The sequence below is a fragment of the Saccopteryx bilineata genome, chromosome 4, assembly GCF_036850765.1.
Source record: "Saccopteryx bilineata isolate mSacBil1 chromosome 4, mSacBil1_pri_phased_curated, whole genome shotgun sequence".
In the NCBI taxonomy this organism is placed as follows: Eukaryota; Metazoa; Chordata; class Mammalia; order Chiroptera; family Emballonuridae; genus Saccopteryx; species Saccopteryx bilineata.
The window spans coordinates 13,106,700-13,130,522 of record NC_089493.1 but is presented as its reverse complement, the minus strand read 5'-3'; the positions used below and the strand labels follow the sequence as shown (position 1 = coordinate 13,130,522).

General features: G+C 53.5%; 1 protein-coding gene across 4 annotated transcripts in view; it reads right to left on the bottom strand.

The window, feature by feature from the left end:
- The window catches only part of TTC7B (tetratricopeptide repeat domain 7B), a 243,200-nt gene extending 220,048 nt beyond the window's left edge, over positions 1–23,152 (bottom strand). For 2 of the 4 annotated variants that reach the window (XM_066273807.1, XM_066273808.1), the window contains exon 1: positions 22,856–23,152. In XM_066273807.1, the coding sequence (XP_066129904.1) occupies positions 22,856–22,976 (121 nt within the window). In that variant the 5' untranslated portion in view covers positions 22,977–23,152. The remainder of the gene's footprint in view (positions 1–22,855) is intronic. The other 2 variants (XM_066273810.1, XM_066273811.1) reach the window with 1 other exon arrangement.
- Between the last annotated feature and the right edge of the window lie 671 nt (positions 23,153–23,823).

Here is a 23,823-nt window from a genome sequence, read left to right as displayed (position 1 = left end):
ACAGCATAGACCAGGGACACTGAGGACCCAGGTTTAAAACTCCAAGGTCGCTGGCTTGAGCAGGGGGTCACCAGCTTGAGCGTGGGATCATGGACATGACCCTGTGGTCACTGGCTTGAAGCCCAAGGTCACTGGCTTGAGCAAGGGGTCACTGACTTGGCTGGAGCCCCCAGTCAAGGCACATATGAGAAACAATCAATGGACAACTAAAGTGCCTCAACTACAAGTTGATACTTCTCATCTCTTTCCCTTCCTGTCTGTCTCTGTCTCTTTCTTGCTTAAAAAAAAAAAAAAAAAGTCTGTCAATTTATTTTTATATCTGTCTCTGTCCCTATAAAGATACCTAGAATGATTACCACTAGAGTAAAAGAAATTTCTGAATGACAGGATTCAGGATAATTTTAAAATTCATCATCTTTGTAGTTTGAATTATTTTTATTGAGGAAAATCATCTGTATTACTGTTAGAAAAAACTAACTCTTCTTTGAAAACTAAGACCTTACCAGTAGTAAGTTCTGACTAGTAGGACTACCAGTGTACACTGAATTTCTTTCCTGTATAGTCTATATTTCTAAAAATAAGATACAATTCAATGGGTTCAGAATCCTTGATTTAAAGTCCAATTTGGCACTCTGTGATTTAATCTCAGCATTTTGGGGGTAATGCTAAAAAAGCCCCTCTGTATGCCTGAGCTAAGGATTCCTCTCTCCACTATTCCCCATTATTCCCCATTATCCCACATTATTCTGCTATATTCCCCATTGTTCTCCATTTCCCCCCATTACCCCCATTATCTCCCGCCCGTCCTCCCACGGTCCTGCTGCAGACCTCTGTGACCTTGCCCCTGAACATGGCTGCCCTGAGCAGAGGCCCCCGGCCAGCGAGCAGGAAGGACGATAGATCAGGACCTCAGCTACCTGCTGCCTCTTTCCAGCTCTGGGACAGGGCATGTTCCTTACCCTCTTAACCCATCAGCGTCTCCATTTGTAAAACAGGAAGAGCCCCATGACCATAGCAAGAATGCGGACCGGAGCTATTGAGTTCTAGGGGGAAGACGCTGTGGGCTGGAGTGACCACACCTCTCAGCTGGGCCTTGAAGGCACAGTAGGACCTGGACTGGCAAGCAGGAGGGAGCAGCAAGCCGGCCAGGGGAGCATCAGAGAGGAGCTGAGGCTAGGAAGGAACACAGATCCGAGCGTGGAGAGCAGGGTGTGGGGAGTGAGAAGACAACAGTGGAGACTCGATCTGGGAGCAGAAGGTGGGGACTTAATGGATCCCCCTCCACCCTCCCTACTCAGCTCCATCCTCACAGGATAAGGCCCAAAGGCCTGGATGCAGAAAACGGGTCCTGGCCCAGTTCTCCGCATGCTCCAGCTCAACTCACTCCTCGAGCACCTGGAATGCTTTGGAACACTGAGAACACTGCTCGCCATTATGTGTGAAACACCTACTGGTCGTTCCAGCCCTGATCTTCCCCCGTGTGCCCCATCTCAAGCCACCCCCGCCGCCCCAGGAAGCTCACCCGCCCTAAACCAGGAGTGTATTCTGTCTGCTCGTTCTAGACTGTACGGAGAGGCCTGGAGGAGGAGCCTGTGCGCATCTGTTCCGAGTCCCACAGACACGCACGGTGTCTGGCAGAGTCAGGGCTCAATAAACGGTGAATGAAGTCAACGACAGGCCGAGGCATTCGGACTGCATCCTCCAGGGTCAGGCCTGGCCCTGCCTGGAGCAGAATCTGCCGGTTGTTCCTGAACATTCTCCCCTCCTTTAGTATTAGAAGCCCCACGTTTTATCAGTGCACATACCTGCCCAGGTAAAGACTATACCTCCCAGCTCCCTGGGAACTAGATGCTGCAAGTGACTGTATTATGGCGGATGGTGTGTGAGCAGGGCTGTTGTTTATCTGCAGCCTCCAGGCTGTGCCCTTACAGGAAATGAGCTCGCCCTCCTGGTCCTCTTCACCCTACCCGCGGGCTATAATAGAATGTGGTGGTGCGGATGGGTAATGGCGCACAGCATGTGCTAGACCACGAGATGGGAGCCATCTGCTGAGGATGGCTGAGCAGCGAGACACAGAGCTTGGTCTGCAACACCCAGGAGCTGCCACCAAGCCCCAGACTGCTGCTTATGATCAACTATTACATGAGAGAGAAACATTAACTTCCACCTTGTTCTTGCTGAAGTCACTATCATTCTGACCCTTGTACCAGTGGCTAAACTGGTATCCTAACTAGACCTCCCAAACATGAAACAGGCTTTCAGCTGAGAAGCACTACCTGAGCACACCTCACCAACACCCACCCTCACGTTCGCCGGTGTCTAAACAGGTTCTGTGAGCCCATCTGAGGGCTTTGGGAGAGCCCCCGGACTCTTCGCCGCTCCTATTTCATTCATTTTACATCCTGGGCTTGCAAACACTTATTACAACAAAGGGCAGCACAGTTAAAGAGGAGTGTTAAAACCACCACCATTGTGTTAGGTGGGATTTCTGTCTTTCAGTTCATTGGTCTCCTGACCGTGAGCCAAGCACCAGATCTCACTGTCCAAGGGTGAAGAGAGCCCTGCTCTGTCAGAACAACCCTGAGGACCCGGGAAAGGTTCAGTTGAGAGGAGGAGGCTTTCCTCAGAATTAGGAGACATAGCCCCTTCCCTCAGGCAGGTTCTAGTCCTTCGGGCTCACTGAACACAATGCGGGCTCCAATGAAATGTACATAGTCCCAGACAAGGGCGCTGGACATGACATGAGAGAAGGCCTCCATCGAGAATGTGACAGGTGTATGTCCGCAAGGTGGAAAATGTGGGGAAAGGCCTTCCAGGCAGAAGGAACAGAAGAATATGCAACAGCATGGCACAGCTTAGCTGTTTGGGTAGCTGCTGAGTGGTTTGTTAGGCTGAGCCGTGAAGGGAAGGGCAGGGAGAGGAAGAGGGCAAAGGTCAGCTGCTTGATTCTGGAAGGAGCCCCACGCTCCCAGCAGAGAGCTTCCAATCTAATCTGAAGTTCACCGTGGTGGCTACAAAATCATTTTTTAAGGGGTTTTATATATATATAGTGTGTGTGTGTTTTAATTTACAAACTCCCATTAATCTGTGAAGCAAATTATGTTTTCTTTATTCGCCTTCAAAAAGGTGGATTCCCAGCCACTCACTCCCCTCAGGAGGGCAGAGCTATGAACACTCCGCCGAGGGGCTCCTGCCTGAGCCTCGACTGCCACCGCGAATTCCAGTCCCATGGACGCCGGAGGCGCGACAGCCTGGCAGGCACAGCGCAGCCCTGGCACCGGGCAGGAGAGAGCTCCTGCCTGAGCCTCAACTGCCACCACGAATCTCAGTCCCACGGACGCCGGAGGCGCGACAGCCTGGCAGGCACAGCGCAGTCCCGGCACCGGGCAGGAGCCTCCAGCTCCGAGCAGACTCCACGACGACATCAGAGAAAGGTGTCGCCTCACCGACTGTTACTGCCCATGGTGTGCCGTGCTACACACTAGGACAATGAGACACAGGGGGAAGAGACACCTCGGGGCATACAAGAAAGTTCATTTCCAATGGATTAAAGAGTTCAATATAAAATAAGAGGATCAAAATGTTAAAAATAGACTTTGGCTTCCAGCCAAGACAGACCAAATGTAACCTCCCATTGAAAACAACCATAAAAATATGACAGAATGTATCTTTAAATAACAATTTTCAAGACACTGGACATGAGGTGACAGAAGAAAGTGATCCAGAGAACTGGGTAACAATGAGGCCGGCCCTAGGACTGTCTTGAGAGTTTCCAGCTGCATCAAAACTCTGCCTCAGGAGAGACCCCGATCTCGGCCTCCCCCCACCGGCCTCCACCTGCACAGACCCATCAGCACAGAGGGGAGCACATCTGGCATCCACAGCTGCGGGCAGAGCAGCAGGACTGCACAGTATGATGTGGAGGAAAGAGCTCTGGCCTCAGGATGCCTTCGGCTTCAATCCCGGTTCCTTTGCTTACTAGCTGTGTGGCACTGGGCAAATTACCTAACCTCTCTGAGCCTCAGTTTCCTCACCTGGCAACCTGAAGATTAGACATAATATCTGTAATGCATATAGTAAAAAGCAGGTGCTAAATCAAGGCTAGTTACCATTCCTGTTATTTTCACTCCTGTAGAACTCACTATTTCCCAGGATGGTTATGTTGGATCTAGTGGGGCCAGAACGCCCTATCAGACACAGTTCCCGTGTGCAAGAGGCCTGCAGTCCAGCAGAAGGGTATGAATGCTGTGCTGCACTCACGACAAGCCAAGCCACTGAGCTCTTACTAACTGCCACACAGTGTGCTAAGCAGTTCACATCCTGCCGGTCGTCCAGACAAACCAGGATGTTGATCCCATTATCTCCATCCCACAGGCAGGGGACCAGGCAGGGGACCAGGCAGGGGACCAGGCACAAGAGGTGCAGCAGCATGCGCAAGGTCGCAGAGCTGGGATTTGAACCCAGCAGCCTGTCTCCCTACGTGTCTCCTCTGCCTGCCAGTCACAACTCAGCGATGGGAGGAGCTCCACTGCCCTCCCAGCCAGCCGTGTGACCCTGCCCAAGCCGCTTAGCCTTCTGCTGCAGGGCCAGACAGGCAGTTTCTAAGTCCCTTTCCCGCTCCTCCTGCTGACAGCCTCAGGTGACCGAGTGAGGAGGGCTCAGGAGTGCCCGGGGCTGGTCTCACCTACCCCACGGACATTTGGGGGGTTTGTTAACTGAGGCTGCAGAAGCCAGCTCCGCTGTGACTTACAGTGAGATAAAGACAGAAAATCAAATAGAGACCACTCCTGAGAACAGCATGGGACTCAGCCCCCACTAGGGGCCTCTGGTCTTGGTTCATCTTCAAACAGACCATCCCCAATCCCATAAGCCTGGCGGCTGGCATGACTCAGTGCCCAGGCGGCCTCGGCCTCCCTGGCTCCCCCAGGGAAGGAGAGAGGCTGTGGCCTTTGCCACTTGACGTCCTCGCAGACCTCTCCCTTGTGGGATAAGCAGCTGACACACAGAGATGAGATCAGATGATGGACAAAAAAACTCAGGGTTTTTACTCTATTCCTGAGAGTACTTGATATCAGTACAAAAAAATCTCAACAACTCAGTTTACACGTCAATGGAGAAGCATTTAGGTCTATTCAAACTATTCCTGCTGCGGCTCCAATCCAACAGGAAAAACAAACCCCTATTCAGGGAGGAACTGGTTCTTCAGTGTCTCCTTTGTTACCCAGCAAAGGCAGCCAGGTTCTCCCATCTTAGTCTCAGCTTGAGCTCAGGGAGCCTCATCCCCTCCTCTACCTGGCTTCTTGTAAGTCGCAGGTAACCTAACATTCGCAGTACTGCTCACCCCCCGCCCAGCAGAGTGCTGACAGGAAGACAGACATGCCGGGCGCTGTTGAGTGCTGACAGGAAGACAGACATGCCGGGCGCTGTTGGTAGGAGTATGAATTGACGAGTGTCTACAGAGAGCAGTGTAGCAGCATCTACAAAACACTCCATGTACCTATACCACGTGACCCAGAAAGCCCACTTTTAGCTACTTATCCTATGGATCCATGCACTCTTGAGCACAAAGATGGGAATACAAAGATGTTTACTAAATACAGCCCTACTGGTGACAACAAAGGACAGAAATAACAGGGGATCTGTTAAATGATTTATGGTACAACCCAGGTGATGGAATATCATGTGTCCATTAAACAAATACAAGTCCATGGTGGCCAGACTGCACTAATGGCCTGTCTTCAGGCCTCCCTGAGTCACATGCTTTGTGGCCTGTCGCACTGATCCTGGGCGTGGCCATATGACTTGCTCTGATTGACAGGACAGTGGCAAATCTGACCCACACACAGCACGTGACAGAGGGCTTGCCCACGTCTGCTCCCCTCCTGCTTCTCTGCAGCCACCACAAGAATACGCCAGGCTGGCCCAGGACTACAAGGCTGAAAAGCCAGCTGAGAGCCCAGCCAAGGCAGCCATGTCACTGAGCTGAGCCACAGCTGGTGACCCACAGCTGGCCTCAGATGCACAAGTGAGCCCTGGCAGCCCAGAATTGTGAAATATAATAAAACATGGCTGCTTTAAAACCCTAAGTTTTGGGATGGTTTGTTACACAGCAGTAGATAACCTCAGAGAGAGACAAACTAGGGTATATCATCGTGTGTAAAAAACAAAACCAACAATAAACTTTCTTATACTGTATTTCTCCATGTGTAAGACGCCCTTTTTGAAAAATTTGGGGTCTAAAAACTGGGTGCGTCTTATACAGTGGTTGTGGAGGTTTTAACTTGCACTTCCCACTTTTCCACGCTTGTTTTTGCACTTGTAGATGAATAAAACTTGAGTTCAATAACTTCATGTAATACTTTTTTTTTCAAATTTCAGGCCCCAAAATTAAGATGTGTCTTATACCTGGGAAGGTCTTATACATGGGGAAATACGGTAAATGCACAGATACAGCAAATTTCTAAAAGGAGCCCCCGGAAAGTCCGCAGCGTGGCAGTCTCTGTGGAAGGAAGCAAGAGGACACGGAGCTCATGCAGGAAAGTGGCCACTTTCCACTGTCTGCCCTTTGCCATTGTGTGTTCATTACCACCATGTACATCCTTTATACACACAAGACAACTGGGCAATCTAGAAAGAGAGAGATGGCCCATGTCACCATGTGCTCTGAACCCAGAGCAGCTGGCCAGGTCGCCCAGGGGGTCACATGACCTGGGCCATCATCTCAGAACCAGGAGAAGGAGCTGTAAGTCTGTGGGCACTGCCAGCGCCCATCCCCCGCTGTCCCTGCACCACCAGCCTCTCACGCACACACCCTACAGGCCCTCCGCATCCTTCACGGCCACGGCAATCTCTCACCTGCGGGGGCCCGCCTTGATGTGCTACACCTCCCTCCCTTCTCCTGCCAAAATGCCAGGCACCCTCCGAGACGCGGTTCAGGGTCACCTTGCGGGAGCTCCTCCGCTCTCTCCCCAGTGAGTCCCGGCCCTCACAGCACTCTGCACGTTCACGCGGCAGCGCACCCATTCAGTACTTGCGAGCTCCAGGGACTCCGCGCGGTGAATGAGACGGGGTCTCTGCCCTCGTGGAGCCTAGGATGGCATTCAGAGGATCAAGAGGTCGAAGAAAAGAACTCTTGAAATGGACAAAGAGGCAGACCAGGAAGAGGCCAGACTGTGGTCAGAGATGTGCAGAGAACTGAAACATGACAGTGAGCGGCTGCGCAGCTACTTGAGACGGTGGTCAGAGCAGGGAAAGAGTCTCCAAGGAGACGTGGACGAGGAGATTGAGTCAGCTGTGCACATGGCTGAGGGAAGAGCATCGTCTCGGCACAGGGGGGCCCTGGGGGAGGGGGGAACATGGGTGGCATGTTCTGGAACAGCAGGGAGGCCAGTGTGGCCGGAGCAGAGGAGCCGACTGGGTGGGGCAGAGAGGCAAGTGAGGGCAGACCATGACATTCTCGTGGAGCGTGGTCAAGAGTGTGGGTTCATTCTAATGCAACTGAAAGTCTTCGGGGGAGGGTGTAGGGAGGGGGTAAAATGATCTGAATGATCTGATTTAGGTTGTGACAAGCTCCCTGTCTGCTATGTGGTGAATGAACCCGGGGCTGAAGCTGGGCGGAGGCAAGAGCAGAAATGGTTAGAAAGTTACTGCAATAGTCTGGTGAGGTGACAGACACTGGTCAAAGGGGTGAGAGGTGAGAAATGGTGAAGACAGGGAGAAAAGGCTGAGTGAGGACAATCTGGAGGTAATATAAATGAGATTTACTAATGGAGTGGATTGCAGAGGCAGTAAACAGAATTAACCCCCCTTCCCCCCAGGAGGTCTATGTCCCAATTGCTGGAACCTGCAAATATGTCAGCTTACATGGCAAAAGGGACTTTGCAGATATTATTAAGCATCTTGAGGTGGGAGGATTATATGGTGGGCACCTTGGGAGCTTAGAAGAGGGAAGTAGGAGGTTCGGAGTCAGAGGAGAAGAGGTGGCAAAGGACAAGGAGTAAGTAGCCAGAGAGAGAGACTGGAGGACACTAAAGTGCTGGCTTTAAAGATGGGAGGGGCCATGAACCAAGGGGTGTGGGCAGCCGCTAAAGCAGGGGTCCCAAAACTACGGCCCGGGCCGCATGTGGCCCCCTGAGGCCATTTATCTGGCTCCCACCGCACTTCCGGAAGGGGCACCTCTTTCATTGGTGGTCAGTGAGAGGAGCACATTGACCATCTCATCAGCCAAAAGCAGGTCCATAGTTCCCATAGAAATACTGGTCAGTTTGTTGATTTAAATTTACTTGTTCTTTATTTTAAATATTGTATTTGTTCCCGTTTTGTTTTTTTACTTTAAAATAAGATATGTGCAGTGTGCATAGGGATTTGTTCATAGTTTTTTCTATAGTCCGGCCCTCCAACGGTCTGGCCCCTGTGTAAAAAGCTTGGGGACCCCTGCTCTAAAGGCTGGAGAGGCACGAGTCCTCCCAGAGCGCCCCGACGGAGCACAGCCCTGCTGCCACTTGATTTTAGCCCCAGGAGACCCACTTCCAAATCCGACCTCTAGAACTGTAAAGAGACAAATTTGCATTGTTTTAAAACAGTAAATTTGTGACATAGTAATAGGAAATTATGGATTAAGGACAGAGAAAACAGAGGAATTAAAGATGAATTCTAGATTTCAGGGTGCACAATGGAGTGAATAGTGGTACCATATGACCTTTTAGTGAGGTAAGGAGAAATAAGACCGAGAGTTCTGTTTTGACCAAGTTAAATGATTCGATATCCAAGTATAAAAGCCAAGCTGGCGATGGAGGTCTGGACCAAAGCTAGAGGAGACTGTGCAGGAGGGCTCAAGGGTGAGAAAACCAGGGCTGTGTCTGTTACAGAAACCAAGATGAGCCCTGGCCGATTGGCTCAGTGGTAGAGCATCGGCCTGGCTTGCAGGGGACCCGGGTTTGATTCCCGGCCAGGGCACATAGGAGAAGCGCCCATTTGCTTCTCCACTCCCCCCTCCTCCTTCCTCTCTGTCTCTCTCTTCCCCTCCCGCAGCCAAGGCTCCATTGGAGCAAAGATGGCCCGGGCGCTGGGGATGGCTCCTTGGCCTCTGCCCCAGGCGCTAGAGTGGCTCTGGTCATGGCAGAGCGACGCCCGGAGGGGCAGGGCATCGCCCCCTGGTGGGCAGAGCATCGCCTGTGGTGGGCGTGCCGGGTGGATCCCGGTCGGGCGCATGCGGGAGTCTGTCTGACTGTCTCTCCCCATTTCCAGCTTCAGAAAAATACAAAAAAAAAGAAAAAGAAACCAAGATGAGAAGTTTCCAGAAAGAGGGACAGGTCAAGTGCGTTAAAAGCAACCAGAACATCAAGGAAGAGAACAGAACCACCAGCAGATTTGCAACATGGAGGCAGTATCAGAGGGTGTCCCTGACATCAGAAGTCTCCAGGATGCGCAAAGGAGACAAGCCCAGCTAGCAGAGGCTGATGACGCGACGATCCCTTGAAGAGGCTTTGCTGCAAAGGAGCAGAGAGATGGGGTGGTGGTCAGACCCCAATGTGAAGTTAAGGGAGGTTTTAACAGGAGGAAAGTCTAGGGCCCCTGTGAATCCTGAACGAAGTGGTCCAGGAAAGAGCAGAGACAGAGACTTGATCCAGGACAGAAAAGAGATGCTATAGCAAAGATGTCCTCAGAAGGCGAGAGCAGAGGGTGTTCTGAGCAAAGGTGAAGGGGCTGCTGCCCTTCAGAGGAATAAGACCCCAGGCAGGGCAGGGGGAAAGCGGCAGACCCAGTGGTCGGGGTGAGTGGTTTCCTCATCCTCTCTACTTCCTCAGTAAAGAATGGGGCCAGGTCAGGAGCGAGGGTGAGAAGATAGAGGAATGAGGCCCCAGGCAGGGCGGGAGGAAAGCGGCAGACACGGTGGTCGGGATGAGCGGTTTCCTCATCCTCTCTACTTCCTCAGTAAAGAATGGGGCCAGGTCAGGAGCGAGGGTGAGAAGATAGAGGAATGAGACCCCAGGCAGGGCAGGAGGAAAGCGGCAGACACGGTGGTCGGGGTGAGTGGTTTCCTCATCGTCTCCATGTCCTCAGTAAAGAATGGGGCCAGGTCAGGAGCGAGGGTGAGAAGATAGAGGAATGAGACCCCAGGCAGGGCGGGGGAAAGCGGCAGACACGGTGGTCGGGGTGAGCGGTTTCCTCATCGTCTCTAACTTCCTCAGTAAAGAATGAGGCCAGGTCAGGAGCGAGGGTGAGAAGATGTCACTCAGAGCATGTCGGAGGTCTAAAAAGAGGAAAGAACTTCTGAAATGGACATTTTGGAAAATGGGGATGCAAACATACTGGAAGAGTGGCAGAGCCTCTGCGGTCACCGGTCACCAAGTGCAGGTGGCCAGCCAGCAGCACGCAGCAGCTCGGCCGCACGTGGGGGGCGGAGCTGGGTGGAACCGGGTACAGATGATGACCAGCAGCAGGATGGGAAGGAGGCAGGCAGGCATCTCAACTAGAAAGTATCCATTAGTTGTCCCCATACCTGCTTTAAAATATAAGTCATATAAAAAAATTTTTAATTAAAAAAAAATTTTTTAATGTAAGTCCTACCATGTTACCCCCTCCCCTCAAAACTGTCCAATGGCTCCCATCTGGCCCAAAGCAAAAGCCAAACCCCTTGTAACTAATCACCGTGGCTCTCTGAGCTCCATCCTCTCGCTGTCATATCTATGTTCTACCTTGACTGCTTGGCACAAAGTAGGTGGCCCCTACATATTTCTCAGACAGATCAGTAGTATGTTTCCCCTTCAGGGACAGGGCCCAACTATGGACCTCGGTCTTTGGAGACCCGGCGCCTCCCCGGGGTGCCTGGCACGTCGCGGGGGCCAGATTGTTGACCGAGAGCCAGGCCATAGCATTTCTACCACAGGGCCCCATTGGCCCCCTCCACTATCTTTGTTTAAATTGTCACCCATTCAGAGGGCCTGGCCTGGCTATTTGGAACTCCTGACTGAGAGGCAAAGATAGCAAAAGTCGACATTAAAGAGCTCAGAACAGGTTGGCAGAACTGATATTTTGAGAAGATCTCGGTAGCTGGAGTCCAGGCTTCGTGTCTGAGCCTCCTCCCAACGTGCACACACAGTGCAGAGGCTGGAGGGCCGGGACGGAGAGTCAAGCGTGGGGACAGATAGCAACTCCGCCTTGCTGGTCACACACACACTTCCCCTAGAGCAGTGGTCGGCAAACTCATTAGTCCACAGAGCCAAATATCAACAGTACAACAATTGAAATTTCTCTGGAGAACCAAATTTTTTAAACTTAAACTATATAGGTAGGTACATTCCTTATCGAGGTAGCCCCTGCACGTGGTATTTTGTGGAAGAGCCGCACTCAAGGGGCCAAAGAGCCGCTTGTGGCTCACGAGCCGCAGTTTGCCAACCAGGGCCCCAGAGCAGCCCAGCTTAAACTGGAAAAGGTAACTTGAAAGCCATTAGCTTGCAGTTGGTTTGGCCTGTCCCCAGAGCTCAGAGGGGCAGGAAGTGAGTCTAGCAGGGCCAGGGGATGTTATCAGGCCGGTCCAGGAGGCTTGGAAATAGCTCTTTCCGGAAGTCAGCTCCACAGACAAGTGAAATGCACACGCATACCGTCAGCGAGCATTTCTTGAAAATTCAAAGGCCTGATCCAGTCCCCGCCCTCAAGAGAAATGGTCTGAGGGGAGCTAGGTACCGCTGAGCCCTGCCATGGTGGTGTAAAGGACCACCGGGGACGCTCAGAAGGGTGTCAGAAGCAAAGTGAGGTCTGAGCTGGGCCTGAGGAATTTCTCCAAGTGAGAGTCCAGGCAGAAGGGACAGTGAACATAACTGGTGTGTGAGGTGGGGCAGGGGTAGTGCTGGGCGGGACAGGGCAGGGGCAGGGAGAAGGCCACCACGGGAATGGGGCAGCTACGCAGGGCCTGGGGACTGAGGAGAGCTGACTCCGTTGGCCTGGTGGGCCAGGGTAGAAAAGTATCACTTACTGTGATACCAGGCGTGGCACGCTGCCAACGTCCCCTCTCCCGCGGGCACTCCTCCAAGGTTGGCTAACTTAAGAGAAAACACTGCTTCTTGCTAGGCGTGGACCCTGCAAGGCCAGAGGCAGCAAGGCCTCCAGGGAGCCACGGCTCACAGCAGAGGGCTGAGCCAGATGTATGCAAAAGGAGAGAGACAGGGAGGGCAGCAGAGGGGACCTGGAGCCCCACCCTGGGAAGAGTCGCTCAGCAAGTGACCACCCTATGTACATCTGCACGAGGAACAGGATGAGAAGGTGACAGGCAGGCAGTCAGCCTAAACAGCACTCCACCAGCCAGAATCCACCCAGAGCCCCAGCAGGCGGAGCTGTGGACAGTCACCCTCAGGAGGACACCAAGGCTCTTAGAGGGGGGACCACAGCCTGGGTGGCCTCTCCCTCCCATGGGCCTCCATAGCCCTTGTCCCTCTACCACTCCTGCTCTGACCACATGTCTGCCAAGTCTCTATGCACTAGACTTCACTGCCTTCCCAGTCCTGAGAACACAGGCTGGCTCACAGTAGGGGCTCAGGGGTGTTTGGTGGGTGAATGAATCCAACTCAACCCCTCAAGGGCAGGGCCAAGCCGTTCACCTAACAATCACTTGAGTGCTTGCTGTGTGCCAGACATGCTATCGGGGCTTGGGATTCAGCAATGAACAGAAGAGTAAAACTATCCCTACGTGTGGGGCCGACAGCCCAGCGGTCTCATTCATCTCTGAGGCCCCGCATCCTATCCCCGGCTCGCTGGAGTGCTGAATGAACGGGTGGAAGAGGAGGCCTGGAGCCCAGCAGACCCAGGCCAAAGCCCTAGTGGGCCTTTACTAGCTCTGGGACCCAGCTAATACCGAGTCATCAGCTGGGGCCTCAGTCACGGTTCAGTGCAGGAGGAACGCCGCCCGGTCCCCAGCACCTCTTCGCTGCCATTGTTCCTATTGTTACCCTGCCCGCTTCCTCTATTCCTGTAAAGGACTGAGTATCTGGACCCTCCTTCCACACACAATACTCCTGACTCAGTTGGGCTGCTTCTGATAGAGCCATGCTGGAAACTGCATTATCTCATTCACTCCTCAAAACAACCTTTAAGATAAAGAGAGAGAGGCTCAGAGAAAATAAGTAACTGCCGCAAGGCCGGAGGGCAGTGAGCGGCAGCCCTGGATGGAACCGGCACCGGCTCTCGCACGGCCAAGTCCACCGCCTCCTCCTGCACCAGCGCTTCCTTCCCCTCTGATAAAATGCTCCATCTGTCAGAAGGGAGATTCCATCCTGCTGACCAGGACTGAGGGGGTCCCTGGACAGGGACTTTCAGTGTTAAAACCAGGAAAGTCTCAGGCCAACTAGGATGCGTCAGTCACCCTAAAACCGCACTCTGGCCAAGATCCTCCTCCTGGCTCTCTGCCAAGCCTTACCCATGGCCAGACAAGCCCACCCTGCCCTCAGCCCATGGTAACCCTGGACCACCTTGCAGCCTCGAAAGTGATGCTGTCATTATTCCCCTCACACTGCAGGGTGACACTCTGTTCCACCCCTTGGACAATCATGGCCAAAGTCTGGTCCTGGAACTCCTTGTGCCATGGAGACCGAGGTCCTACTTAACAATCCTGCCTCCTGAAGCCGAAGCTCCGGCCCAGCCTGGGAAGCTGAGTTGCTGACCAGCCCTGGGTGACTCAGCTGCCCAGAGGGTGAGTGACAGCCTGGAGCTGTAAGCTTCCCATGGTGGGTGTCCGGCTCGCTCTATTTCTTCTGGGGCAGGGCCACTCTCGGGAGGTGCTCATTCAACACTAAGGACTGAGAGTGAGGGCAGGGGCTTCCAGGCCTGCCTGATCACACAAATCACTGAGGTTCGATTTAAAGACGCAGATTCCCAGCCCCCAGCTGGGACCCAGGGAATCCCCGCTCCAGAGGAGAGGCCTGGGAATCCATACTGTCCGGCCTCCCTAAGGCCAGTGTGACTCAGAACATGTCCACGGACCAGCAGCGTCAGCATGACCCGCCCCAGACCTGCTGCATCTAGAAGTGGGGCTGTCTGGGTTCTAACAGGCCAGCTTCGTGATTCTGGGATCGAGCAAGTTTAGAAAAACATCAGTGAGGTAGAAAGAATAATGGAACTAGAGTCAGAACTGGGCAAGAATCCAGCTCAATGAGCATTGCCAGGCCTCAGCTATATATGACCAGTGTGGGATTATGGCCCTGTTCCCCGTGCAGGCGCTGTGATGACAGACCCAGACCCGTGTAAAAGTTCATGCCCAGAATCTGGCACACGGCAGAAGCTCAAGAAATGCATATTCATTCTTCTTCCCTACTAGCACTACTTTAACAGCCGTGAGGTCAGGAAAACTAAAGTTTCAGATAATCGAGTGATAAGCACAGGGGCCCTCGGAGGAGGACTGCTGAGGACTCTGACTCCAGGTCGGCAGGCTGCTGGGAGGACTAGTAAAACATCTGGTCTGCCTAGTTCTGACCCCGCCACCACTGATGAGCAGGGACAGACAAACCCAGAGGGCGGCAATGACTAGCCACGCCATTAGATTTCCTGTGGCGTGTGGCTTCTCCTTATATTTTATGGGGCAACATCTAGTCCATTGGCCAAACACAGCTCATCCCTTTCTCGGTGGCTATTGGTGGTGGTTTTGAAAGGTCTCAGAAATCCTCTTCCCTCTTCTGGCTTCTCAGAGGGAAACACTGGCTTTTACACAAGTCAAAGGCCTACAACCCTCCAGCATCTGCCAAGCATGAGGTCACCCAGAGGGGCAGGAATCCATCCACGTGAGGCCAGTGTGAATCAGGAGCAAAGGCCATTGCTGATGGAGTGCCCAGAGCTCAGCTGGCCTGTAGCTGGGGTGCTCTGGGGAAGTAAAGAAGTAAACCTGTTAGAAGGACTTTAGCAGCAAGTAATGGCCAACCACCTGACGCAGTGTGGCCTCAACAAGAAGGCACTCACAATCTCTCATAAGAGAGTCCAGGGAAGGTCAGCAATGTCGTGAGGGGCCATGTCCTTCTTGTCTCTGTGCTACACTCTCCGTGGGTCAGCCTCACCCCTGGGCCAGATGCCCTCAATATGGCTGCATCTCCAGGCCTCAAAAACATGAGCCATTTCCAGGAGAAAAAGAGAGATCATTCCCCTTTCCTCTTAAGCATGTATAAGGTCTACCGGAAAGTTCTGTCCATTTCTATCACAACAAGTTTCGACACGTAAGCACGTTTATTTGGCGCATGTGTGCCTCTCTATTTTTATCACTTAATGTATACATACTGACGTAGCAAATTAACTAAAACAAAGTTGATTCACGTTAGTCTTATGTGTGAAGCCATAGTGTACCCATGGCTGCTGATAAAGTTCATTTACGCCACTGTAATTTTTACGAATTTCAACAAGGAAGAAATGCTACAGAAGCATGTCTGTTGCATCCACCATATTCCCCGGACTTAGCACCCTCTGACTATCACTTGTTTTTGTCCTTACAAAATTTTTTGAAGGGCAAAAAATTCAAAAATGAAGAAATATCGAACAAGCACTGGTTCAATTTTTCCCATCAAAAGATAAAACATTTTTCAAAAATGGGATATACAAATTGCCCTCATGCTGGCAAGAAATCATTAATAATAACGGCAATTATATTATTTAATAAAGTTTATTGACGGTAAGAAAAAATTATATTTTGTTTTATTCCAAAAACGGACAAAACTTTCCGGTAGATCTTATATATGTCACTCTGAAAAAAGAGGAAATCTTTCCCACAAGCCCTTCTCACAGCAAATGTTCCTGATGTCTCACTGGCTAAAACTAAGTCACATGGTCATGCCTCAACCAATCACAGGCAAGGGGGTGGGCCTACTGGGCCCAGGCCCACCTCTAGTTGAAGCATACAGTACATGGTACATGGTACATGATACAGGGCACAAGGTGGGGCTGAGAGTTGAACTAAGTCCGGGTGCAATCAGGAAGGAGGAAGGGGAGGTGGACAATGCTGAACTGACAACCAGGGAGCCTCTGGCTGGCCAACACTCACTTGATGCCAGTAGACCCAAAGGTAAACACCAGTCCATGCAGGACACTACTTCTCAGGGATTGAGTCATCACTTGTACTTTGGCCCTCACTCCATTTTGGAAGGCCCTCTGCCTTACTTCCTTAGGCCTGTTCCAATTGCTCAGAGGCCTCTCCTTGAGAAAAATCTGTAAGCCAAGTCAACACAGCATGCCAAGAGTGGGCTATGAGCCGAAGGGCTCATTAAAGCAGAACCACGATCCCCTATCCTGTAGAAGCTGACCACCTTAGTGAGGGACACAAGGCACACACCCGGATAACACCCACCACCATGGGACGCAGCTGGTATCCACTGAGAGCCTGCTCTATGCAGACATTAGTATGCTAAGCACATTCAGGTGGGTTTTGTTGTTTCTGTTTTTCATTTGGTCCTTACAACCATCCTACAAGTTTGGCACTAGTATTACAGGATCATAATCCCTTATCCATAATTTATGAAATCCAGAATTCTCTAAAAGCCAAAAGCTGAGTCCTGGCCAGGTAGGTCAGTTGACAGAGCATTGTCCCCACACGCCGAGGTCACAGGGTTGATCCTTGGTCAGGGCACGTATGAGAAGCAACCAGTGAGTGCACAACTACATGGAACAACTAAGTGGACCAATGAGTTGATGCTTCTCTCTTTCCCTTCCCCTCTTTCTCTCTCAAATCAATGGAAAAAGGCTGACCTGTGGTGGTGCAGTGAATGATGCATCAACCTGGAACGCTGAGGTCACCAGTTCGAAACCCCAGGCTTGCCTGGCCTGGTCAAGGCATGTGGGGGGTTGTTGTTTCCTGATCCCCCCTCCTTTCTCTCTCTCCTCTCTAAAATGAACATATAAAACCTTTTTTAAAAACAATGGAAAATTAAAAAAAAATAAAAAGCTGGTTTTTGCTGCTGTTAACTGAGCAACAAAACCTCAATGGAACCAACATGATGCTATTTATAGGCTATCTACCTCTTTTGCAATGAGTGTTCACATGTTTTGATGCAAAAATAATGACGTGTTTTCTTATGAAGCGCTGCCCCTGACCCCACTGAGAGTGTCTCATAACATCTAGCATATGTACCATATTCTTCAAGTTTCGGTATTCTGAAACATATCTGACCCCCAGGGTTTCAGAAAAGGGATTCTGCACATGTGTCACCACTGCACAAACGGGGTTTCTCACGGTGAAGTCCCCCTGCTGGTTAGGAAGCCCCAGAACCACACTTCACGGTGGAACAACTGGACGCCAGGGTGGGGGCTCGGACCCACTCTTCACTGCTGCCACTTGCCAGCTGGTGGCTTTAAGGAAGACACCCCCCTCTCCAGGCCTGTTTCCTCATCTGTGAAATGGAAAGGCTGGATTAGATCAGGGGGTTTCAAATGTGGTTGTTAAGCATATTAGCTGTCCCTTCAAAGGAAACTTGAAGGAAAAGTAGTGTCAAGGCTCCAGGACATGAGGCCTGCCCACCCAGCCACCAGGACCTCAAAGTGTGTTCCCAGAGGGGCCCCTGGACAGCACAGCTTGAAAACTGCTATTCAGTGTGATCTCTCAGGTCCCAGCTGGTTCTAACAATGTCAGGTTGTCTTCTTTGAGGCAAGTGCCCTTTTCTGTGAAGGACAGCTGGGAGGGGTTGGAACCAGACCTTGACAGACGTGTTGGCTTCTGACCTGCAGAGAGGCCACCCCAGCTGAACACGACGAGCACAGGTAGGAAGACAATACGCAAGGTGGACAAGAGGGTCCCGGAGGCCCCAGCAGCCACAGTGGTGGGGGACGTGCTGGAAAGATTGGCTGATCAAGGGACTGAATGTCAGAAATCCTCCTCCCTCCCCATCCAGAGCCTGAAGTTCCTCCAGACAGGAGGCCGGGGAAAGAGTTGAGCAGTCCTGGCCCCTTCTGTCCTGACTCCAGTGACCGCAAGCTCCTTTCCTAACTGAGAGCCATCACATATGTTATTGTCAAATTAGTGAATGCTTTGCATCCAAAAGTCAGGACATGTGATCTGCCACAAAAGCGTGCCCTTCAGAGGACAATAGGACGGAGTATTTGAAAGCAGGGTGGCTGCCCTGGGAAGGTCAGGATGGAGGGTCACCGAGGACCTAGTGTCCTCCATTACTGTCTGAGGGCAGTTTGACACCCAGAAGACTGCTGTCCCCTGAGAGTGTCCAAAGAAGTCCTTCTAAACCACAGTGCCAACTTCTCAGCCCAGAGCAGACTCTCAAACCTCAGCCCCGTTTCCACAGGACTCGAGGGCTGGCCCACCATTGACTCCCCGTCTTTGGGAAGGCTCCAGAGGCCCGAGCGAGCAGGGACCAGTCCAGGAGCCCAGCCCACCTCCACTAAGAACTTCACTCTCACTCCATTGTCTAAAGGTTTTGTAACCAAATTTTGCCCCCCAAATAATCTTTGTTTCAGGCACCACTTCCCTACCTACCCATCACCAAGGGGCCACATTTAGGTAACTAAAACATCTCAAAATCACACCTAATCAGAAGGGTGATGATCTCTTAAAGGAGAAGCTACACCTGCGGCCGGACTGCTCTAAGTGAACTCAAAAGCAGAGCTGTGTCTAAGAAGATTAACAACTGGGGAAGGGGGGGAAGCAGACGCTGCCTCAGAATGGGAGCAGTGTCCTCGGGGCTGGCACAGGCCTCCAGAGTGCCCGTCTCTGTCACTGACATCTGCGGGAGTCCTGACCAGGCACAGGCTCAGGTGTGTCATTTCTAGGCCTCCGCCCTATTTTCTCCCCACCAGGTGGTATCTAGGACAAGGCCTGCCCTGCCCAGGGTTGCACTGAGTCAGCGGGACAGTGGACGCCAGCACTTTACATGTCCCAAAGTCTCCATGTATCAACTCCTTTCCTGCTCAGCCCCTCGAGTGTTGTGGGTATTGCTGACCCTATCATACCGGTGAGGACGCGCAGGCTCGGGGAGATTTTGGCTCGAGGTCACCCAGCCAACTATAGGTAGAGTCGGAAGTGAGGGCCAGATGCCAGATCACCACACTTCCTCACACAGCAGTGAACCGCGCCACCACAACGCTGGAGGGTGATGTTCTGCGGACAGCCAGGACTTAACCTGTGAGCCAACAAGAAGCTGCTGGGTGGTTCTCCCCCTTTACCCCGACCCCTTCAGGCGGGCACCTCAGCTCCAGGCCAGGGCACTGCAGACCGCCCTGTGCCCACAAATTCCCGGACACCCTGCGAGGATGCGGAGTCTGACCCTGCAGGTCTGGGCGGGGCCTGAGTCTGCCTTCTGCACTCGCTCTCAGACAAGGCTCACCCACCCTGCCCAGCCCCAGGCCATCCCCCCCCCCCCTCCCCCCGGCAGCAAGAGCCTGGATTCAGCTCCCAGCCTTAGCCTGTGCGATCACTCTCTTGCTGGGACTCCCTGGGCCCTGGCATATTGCTGCCACACGTTTTAGTGTTTTGAGATGGAGGTTAAAATGGTGACTACGGTGGGGTGTGAGACAGAAAACAGATTTCTGGATTCTCTTTTCAGTCTGGCATTGCCCTTTTCTTCCTTATCCACCTCTTGGCAAAACTGTCTGAACCACTTCTCTCAAAGGAGTCAGGGTGGAGCAGCACGCTCTGCCAGTGCCCACTGGTTAGAGCCCTTAATGGAGATGGCGCGCCAGCTCCCTTCCCGCAAGAGGCCAATGCCGCTGGGCGAGTGGGCCCAGTGCAAGCAGGAGCCTTAACCATGACCTCCACGGCCCCACGCGATCTGGCCCCACCACCCCCCCTGCCCTCATCAGGGCTCTGCCCTTGACTCCCCCCACCCCCTGGAACATGCTTCTCCCCCACCCTGGGTCTCATCTCAGACCCTGCCTTCCCAGTGAAGCCTTCCCCAGTCACCCTTTTCAAACTCCTTGTCCCCGTGTCCCCACCCCCACCTCCCAAAGCACTTTCCCCTCCTCCCCTCTTTAGCCTCTGACACAGTTCCCACCCTCTGACATCCTGCAAATTTTACTTAATGATTTCATCTATCTGTCTCTCTGCCCCTTCTCCACTAGAATGTAGGCCTCCTAAGAGCGGGGATGTTTGTTACTTCTGTCTAATTTGTACGCTGATACATCCCCAGTGTCTAAAACAGTGGCTTGCACATAGAAATACTCAATATATGTGGAATGAATGAATAAATGAATGAATGGGATACCTATTAAGGTGCCAGGCTCTGTGGCTAGCCCTGGGAGTCATTAGCTCCTTTGATCTTCATAACAACCCCTGCAAAGTTAGCCTTTTAATCCCCATTCTACGATGAGGAAACTGAGGCTCCGCGTAGTTAAGGGATCTGGCAAAGGACAAAGAGGGAGGAACTGGCAGGTCCAGGACTCAGGCACCAGTCTGGCTGGTTTCAAAGATTGCTCTTTTCTGCCTGTGGCTGCCTCCAAGGTAATTGTCTTCATCTGACAAACACGGTATCAACTCGCTTTCCTTATTCTTCGCAGCAAATGCTTCAGCTCAAGAATTTTGCCAAATCCTCCCAGAACTTGAGGTCCAGTGCAACCAAGAGAGTCTGCGGGGGTGGGAGGTGATGCCCCCAAAGTGAGGAGGAAGTCTCACCACCGGTTCAGGAGAGGCCCTATCAGCCAAAGGAAGGGAAGGACCCTCCTTCAAACACTTCTCTGAACCCAAAGGAGAGCCACAATAATTCAGTTTTTGCCTCATCTTTTTATTTGCTCTTTTTTTTTCTTCCTAAGAAATCTCTTGGTCTTTTCAAGTCTGGGTGACCTTTTGTCATCAATGGCTACTGCTCGCCATGTGGGTTCTGGGACAGGAATCTATGTCTCATGCGCTTCCCAAAGCCAACCTTGCACACAGTGCCCCAAGCAACTCATTTCCCCACCCCAGACCCGTTAGTGACAGAGGGGGGCTGAGGCCACAGGAACAAGGCTCCGGCAAGGGAGCTGAGTCTGGGCACGGGGCTGGGGGGTGCAGGAAGGTAAGATGGGCCCACGCCACCGAAAGCCATCTGCTCCTCATTCCAGAGGCCACGGTGCTTCGAGCCGCCCTTCCTCCCCTACCCATCATTCTCGAGTGCATTAACTCGTCTGTTTTCTTTAAACCACTTACTATCTGAAGCTATCCCGTTTATTGATTTCCATATTTGCTTACTGTCTGTCTCCACAGAGGAGGGTAAGCGCATGAGAGTGGGAGCTTGGTCAGTGCTGTTCAGCACTGTCTGTGCCTGGCACAGGTGGGCATGCAAATTCTGGGTGAATGAACCAGTACAGAAAGCAGGAAACAAGAGGCTCTGACGGAAAAAAACCAGGGGCTCGCAAATGAACCCACTTAATCCTAACTTCAGCCCGCCCTGAAGGTATTACATGCCCACTTAGCTGGGAAGCGACAAAGGAAACCCAACTCCAAGAAGGCCGTCCAGCTGCAAGAATAAAGGAGAAAACGCTGTTGGGAAGGAGAGGAGAAGCAAGCGGACAGGCTAGTGAGCCTCACAGGGAAGGCCAGGTCAAGCCGCCACGGGAGCCCGTGCGACTGAACACCTTTCCCTCAAATGCTTGGGAACGTAATCTCAGTTAAGATAGCGTTTCCACCATGCTGAGCCCAGGCAGGTCTGCGCTTCCTCCGTGGCCCTGGGACGATCACCACACCTGCAATTCACCCAGGAAACCTGCCCAAAGCATGGCACCACAGTTGAGAGTATGCAAACCCAAGTCCTTATTTCAAGGCAAGAATACCATAAAAGGCACAGATATAAAGCCATTCTTGAAGAGGACATGTGACACCCCTCTCTATTTCTGGTAGCCTGAGGTGAGAAGGTTGAAAATAGTGCAGATGTCCTTCCCTAGAGCAGTCTCATTCATTCATTCTTTCTTTCATTCATTTGTTCAGCCAGCATGTGCTCACCCAGCCTCAGGAAGGCAGAGATGAAATAAGACAAAACCTCTGCCCTCTCTCCAGGCCACTGACGCCCATGGTTTTGGCGGGCACTAAAACACGCAAATATCAACAATACTTGCTTCCAAAACAAATAAGGCCACGTGGAGCTATGCTCTGAAATGGGATTTTTGGATGCAATTTTGATTTGATTGGGTTCAAGAACCAACTCAGTCAGTGGGATCATGGACCAACTTTAGGCCTAGGTTCCTATTCAGTGACTCCCTGAGACCCCTTCTGTGCCTAGGCACCAAACCCCTCACCCTGCCACCCCCACTTCCCAACATTCTTCAACCACAGTTCCACCTCTCCTACAATATTCTCCTTCCTGACTCCCCCGTTTCCCCTGAGTTCCTAAACCTGACCTCCCTACGCCCACAGCTTGGACATCCTACTGTCCGAGCCCCAGGACAGACATCTCAACCTGCCTTCCACCACCACCCCACCACCCCCAAGTCTTTGCTTCCACCTGGAGCCCTTCGAACGCTCTATATTTACAAACCACATCTCCCAAAGGTTTCTTTCTGCTCAACACCCCTACAACTACACACCCTGACTCCCTGAGTACACACCATACACACACCGTGGAATCCCCCATACACTCACAGCCATGTCCTCAGGGAGCAGCCTCCCCCATCCCCTCCAACTTCTCGGAACCCCCAGGCCGGCCCTTGACCCCCGGGAGCCAGGTCCAGCAGCCGACCCTCGAGACCTCCTCCCCCAGATCCACGGAAGCCCGGCTCCGGGGCGCCAGGCACAAGCCCTTGCCCGCCGGACGCCCCGCCGCGTGACTCGCAGGGACCCGGGGCTGCCGAGGCCCTGGCCCCGCGCACATCCCCGCGCGGCGCCCCGGCGGCCCGGCCGCGCCCCTGCCCGCGCCTCGGGGCCGGCGCGCCCGGCGGAGGCCCGGCACCCCCCGGCCAGGCCGGCGCGCCCGGCGCCTACCGTTGGCGATGAGCTTGGCGGACAGCTGCTTGACCAGCTCGGGGATCCGCTCCCACTGGCACTCGGAGCGGCAGCGCTCGATCTCCGTCTCCAGCCGCGAGCCCGCCTTCTTGGTCGCCATCGCGGCCTGGCCGGGCCGGGCCGGGCCCGCCCGTCCGCCCGCAAGCCCCGCAGCCGCGCCGCCGCCGCCTCCCGGGCTCCCCCTCGCCGCCTCCCGCCGCCGCGGGCTCGGGCTCCGGCTCCCGGCTCCGCGGCGTAACGGGAGCGCCGGCCGGGGAAGGGGCGGGGAAGCGGCGGCCGCGGGGCCCCGGGCGGCGCGAGGAGCGGCCCCTGCCGGCCAGGGCCGGAGTCGCAGCGCGGGCCGGGGTCGGGGTCGGGGCCGGAGGTGGGGCTGCGTGGCGCCGGCCCGGAGGGCGCCGGCCAGCGGCCTGCAGGGGGTGGGGTCGGCACCCAGGTGGGAGGGGCTGGGGCGCCGGGGTGGTGGAGGGAGGGGAGGAAGGTCGGGGGTCAAGGTCAGGAGGGGGACCCGGCGAGAGAGGGCGAGGACTGGGACGGAGGGGGAGACTGGGAGTGGGAGTGGGAGTGGGACTGGGAGTGGGGCGGACCCTCGGGAAAAGGGCCTAGAAAGGGAAGGGCCACGACCCCGGGGAAGGTACGGCCAGCCGGCCGGTGGTGTGGGGCCTGGTATAGGCGGTGTGAGGGGCAGGCCTGCCAGAGCTTGTCCTGCCATCTCAGGTTTGCAGATGGTTGGCATGTGGCCCTGAGTAGGCCCCTACTGCCCCGCAGCCTTGCCCATCGGCCAGCTCGAGGTGGACTGAGACTCATCCGTCCCAAGCAGACGCAGCACCTGCCCCGGGAGGGGCTCCGCGAACATCTGTGGTGATGAACCGATGAACCGAGCCAGGCAAAGGCTGCTGCCGCTCAGAGGCCGGCTCCCTTGCCCTCGGGGGAGAATGCAGAGTCACCGG